At 33.0% G+C, this 5,039-nt stretch overlaps 1 protein-coding gene across 1 annotated transcript in view; it reads right to left on the bottom strand.

The window, feature by feature from the left end:
- LOC112511561 (NAC domain-containing protein 83-like) overlaps window positions 1–2,840 on the bottom strand; it is a 5,853-nt gene extending 3,013 nt beyond the window's left edge. The window contains exons 1-5 of the mRNA XM_025117237.1: window positions 2,703–2,840; window positions 1,606–1,819; window positions 873–1,087; window positions 508–666; window positions 106–412 (exon numbers count right to left, since the gene is read on the bottom strand). Coding sequence (XP_024973005.1) covers window positions 106–412; window positions 508–666; window positions 873–1,087; window positions 1,606–1,768 — 844 coding nt within the window. The 5' untranslated portion in view covers window positions 1,769–1,819; window positions 2,703–2,840. The remainder of the gene's footprint in view (window positions 1–105; window positions 413–507; window positions 667–872; window positions 1,088–1,605; window positions 1,820–2,702) is intronic.
- Between the last annotated feature and the right edge of the window lie 2,199 nt (window positions 2,841–5,039).

Here is a 5,039-nt window from a genome sequence, read left to right as displayed (position 1 = left end):
TTTTAAGAGTTTTAAGAGTTTTAGCCAAATGTTTTATAAGATAGTATAGATATTGGTTCTCACGGTTCTCAAACTATTTATGGTTCTCACGGCACATATATATACCTGAAGTGGGCGGGACTATGACCACTCCTTTGGACTTTACAGTCGTAGAAAGATAGAACTTGAGACTTGAATCTTTCATTTCTTGATCTTTAATATCATCCTCTAGCTCTTGCAATAGGGCGATTGAATCAAAGTATTCATCTGATGTCATGGTTAAGCAGCTAGAATTAGCAGAACTTGAGGAATGGTATCCAGGATCGATAAGATCGTTCAACTCAAAGTAATCTCCCCTCAAAAGACAATCCATTTCAGAGGAGTTCTCAAGAAAATCTTGAGATCTCCTACTGCTCATCCCTGTCTTGTTTTCCTATAAGAAAAACGATCAAAAGATCCACAAAAGTTTTCAAATTGGAGACCAAAGAAGCCATTATAGACACCATTAGAGAATTTAAGCTAACTCACCAAAAGTTCACTGGTAGAAATTTGTTCTCTGGTATTCACATGTGAAACTGTCTTTGGGTCCAAATTAATGCAGATTTTGCCATCAATGTTAGCAATGCTGTGGCCAGTGAATGGTCTATTATCATCAGCCAAGAACACTCTGCATAATGCTCTATGATCCTGTGTATTTATCCATCCAACAAAACCAGTAAGTCACTAGCCATGTTAGATTATAGATATACGGTTTGGAATGGCAGCAAAGCTTCTAAAATACCCATCAATGGGAACATATAAAAGAATCTTGTGTATCCAAATCAATGCAATTTGGATCTTTTCAAGAAAGGAGATGTTGCAGTTATTATGGGTGTAACAGATAGTGTTTATACCTTTAAGTTGTCTTTGAACTTTTCGGTTATCCTGTACTCTTGCATCACCCAATCAGTCTTTCGTCCATATGGGGCCTGGCCTTCGTAAAATTGAAGGGTGGTTCTCGAACCAAGAATAGTAGAGTTAGAGACCACTTCACAAGCATCCCCTGTTTCCACCCAGAATCCGCATTTTGCATCCTTTTTTACGCAAGAGCAGAAGTACCACAAGTCGGCTGCAAGTTAGGTTCAGTTGGTAAGATTCCATGTCACACAAACAGTCCATGATTTTAAGGTTCGTCTGATAGAGGAAAGTTCATTTTAGATCCGTGAAAACAATTGGATATCATATATTCATTATGAATATTCATAACGAAAATTCACAATATTCATTATGAATGGTACATAATTCATAATGAATATTCTTTTAAATACGAATATTCATGATTTTCATTGGTTCTCACGGTTCTCAAAAGAACCCACCCCCTTCTGAATAATATTACGATTGAATGACCAATCGGACAACATCATCAAGCGTGAGTATAAATCTTGATTTCATCAATTGCGAAATGGGAAAGAACTGTAAAACATAAAAACCATACCAAACAAAACGAACCCACTATATCCCATCTGGAGGTCGGATCTAAGAAGACCCCTCTACCCCAAAGAGCAGAGCAGTTGTTTCCGTGAAGACCCTGTCTTGTGAAGAGTGTGACAAATAGAGAAAAACAGATGGTAATGAATTAATACTAACCAGGTAGATCCGAGGGCCTATAGTGGTAAGGATTTACATCAGAAGTTACATTCGAGGGCAGAGGACTTCCATTTTTGAAGTTCGACAAAGACGTAAAGATCCCTTCATCGGTCCAATTTTCACCAATTTCAGCTGCAACAGGGACAGATGCCGGAGGACACATTGCAGCCTAATCTTATACCAAAGAACAACAAAATCTTGACCAAAATTGTTGCTACATGAAGGAACAAAAGGTGATAGTTGTATCAGAATTGGCATAAACGCGATCACTTAACCACGAGAACAGACTTAATAAGTGTTTTTGGTGTGTGCAAAGAACTTCCAACATCCCTTTTTGGAATTATGAATCTGACCTCAAAATTTTAGAAATTGAAGAACAGCAAGAACAGATATCATCAAAAATCCTTTTCGAGTACAATCAGTAATAGGAAATAGAAAGAACAACTTATTGCTTAAAAAGGAAACCATTATTTAACTACACAAAGGGCAAAAAATCCACAATCTAAGAACACCCAGTTCAGCAATACAATAATACAGTCGCTAAATCAACAATTCTCATAGGATATGAACCAAAATTTATGAACATCAGACGACAACACGATCATATGATCAAAGTGATCAATTCCCAGATCATGATCAAAAGTAATAATTGCATACATTGATTCACAATCATCCACTTTCAAGCTATGAGTTTGACCACAAAAGTAAGAAATCGAAGAACAGGCATCATCTAAATTTCAATTCCAAATTCAACCAGCAACAGAAAACAGAAAGAACAACTTTATGCTTTAAATGAAAAGCATAATCCCACGACACACAGACCAAAAGATCCACAAACAACGAACACCCAATTCAGTAACACAGTCGCTAAATCCAACAAACTACCACTCAAATTTACAAACATCAAAACAAAAGCACGATTGTCGAAACACAAACATAAAGACGATCTAGAAACGTATAAAATTACATGAAATTTATAGATGATGCGAGTGTATCAACATTCGAAGTCAAACAAAAGAATGGGATGATCCAATTTTTGAATTCAGATGAAAATACACCCATCATCGGAGAATTTTCTCGGTGAAGATGAAGAATACCTGTACAGCAGAAGACTCTCCCGCGCAGTCGACTCTCTCTCACCCTTGACTGTGTGTTTTGGTTTTGCTTAATAGAGTGAACAAGGTGAGGATAATGTGGGGGTATTTATAGCTCAAAATTTTAACCAGGGTTGAAGATTGTGGTTAAGGAAGCAAATCGGAGAGCGGATTCTTTCCGGTGATCGGTTGTTTTGTGTACGTGGCATGGTTTGATTTGTGTGCTTATGTGTAATTGGGTGGGGATAGTACGAACCAAGTTTATCGACTCGGTGACGACTACGTTGAGCGCAACGCGGTTTTCTACGAAGCTTCTCCCTCCTCTTTTAATATTACTTCCGTACATTAAAAAAAAGACAAAAAAAAATTATTGATTTATACCTATGGCATCTACTACAAAATAAATATCATGACATTTAATCATAACGATGGTTTTTGATTGGTTTAAGCTTGATTTCAAAGGTTAAAAGTATTAGGAGGATCCAAATTCAAATCTAAGGAGGGATAAAAATCTTCTTGTGGCCACAGAGGTTCAAATGCAATGACTCCGAGTTATCTGCAAAACAGGTGGTCGTCCTGGGATTAGTCGACTCGCATAGCGGGTTGGATATCCAGGTTAATCAAAAACAAAATTATTATGAGATTTTTGTTCTAATAAATTTTACAAAATAAAGAAATAATAGAGATGATTAGGGGTGTAGCAGGTTGGGTTGGACGGTTTATAACATTTCTACAACCCAACTCAATCATGACGGTTTGGAAAATCTCAATCTAACCCAACTCAATTCAACCCTTGTGAGTTGAGACGGGTTGGGTTGGGTTGGGTTGGGTTGAAGAGTTAATAGTTACATAAATTTGATGAATGAAATAATTCATAAAACTTAAGTTTATAGACCATATTATAAAGCGTTCTATCTAAAAAATGTTACAATAGGTTTATAGGACGCTTTTGGACGTTTCAACAAGTGTTTTAGAATGATCGTTAAATAAAATGTCGTATTAGTTATTTTATATAAACATTTTGAGAAATGTTCCGTAAACTCGTCTATTTATAGGACACCTATGTTCATATGACATTTTTTCAAGTCGTGTCGTATAAAATAACTTCTACAACACTTTAACATATAATTAATTCTATTAAATATTTTAATAATATAAATAACATTATGATCTTTAAATGCAAAAGTTGTTGAAGACGAATCTAAGTTTTCGTGAAAAATTTAATTTTTGATTCTCTAAAATCTTTTGTACATGTTCTTAAAAAAATAATTACAAAGATTAGATTTAAATAACTGTTTGCTTATTAAGTTTTATTTAATTTACTTATTGAAGACTGTTTTTAGATACAAAAACTTGTAAAAAATCTTCAAGAAATGAAAAATAAAAAAAAATTAAAAAAACTATTTAATAATAATTAAATTATATTTTTTTATTAATTTTAACTTATATGTTTTATAGATTTATTAAAAGAATAAAATGGTTACAAAATAATAAATAAAATAATAACATAAAAAGAATGTATACAAGATTCTGGATTCATGTTCAAACAATGGGTTTTAATAACAACTTATGTCTCACATTGGAGGTTCTTGTAAAAACACCAAAAGAAACCTCAATTGTGACCTCCATTGTCGATGCTCTAATTCCTCCATCTTTTTTATTTTAAGGGTTGTTTGTTTACTTTTTAATAGTTTTATTAAGAGACAATTTTTTAACTATTAAGAGATAAATCTTGTTTGACAAAAAAATGTTTGACTCTTAATGGTTATAAAATCTTCTGAATTATTTTGTATCATGTGTCTCTCTTAACTATTCAGCACCCTAATTTCATTGTAAATAATTACTATACAATTATGTTTCATTTTGCACTATATCCTGAGAGTCTTTTAATCATTATAACCACTTAATCATTCTGCACCAAACCATTCAGCAAATACTGCACAACCCTTAGTTTGTCATGTACGAAGTGCCTACTTTCAAATATAAGTTCTTATTTTCTCATTATATCCTTAATTATGAGACGGTGAAACTTGAAAGTTTATCTCTCTTTCATGAAGGGTAAAAAGTGTTATTTGATTATTTAAAAAGTGTAATAATTACACATTTATGTATGTCATTTTATTGTGAACATTTATTTTGGGATGAAAGGTAAAATACATGTGTTAATTCAAGTATGGAACTTTAATAAGTTGTACTTATGCATAATTACTTGTAATCTTAAAATTTAAGTAATATGCATCAATAAACAATACTTTGTGTATAAAAAATTGTTTTTAAGAGTTTTTGTCAAATGTTTTATAATATAGTATAGATAGTATAGATTATGTGTTTTTAAAAAAA

Source organism: Cynara cardunculus (assembly GCF_001531365.2).
Source record: "Cynara cardunculus var. scolymus isolate 2C chromosome LG 4, CcrdV1, whole genome shotgun sequence".
In the NCBI taxonomy this organism is placed as follows: domain Eukaryota; kingdom Viridiplantae; phylum Streptophyta; class Magnoliopsida; order Asterales; family Asteraceae; genus Cynara; species Cynara cardunculus.
Note: the sequence above shows the minus strand (reverse complement) of the source record. Positions and strands in the feature narration are given on the sequence as shown.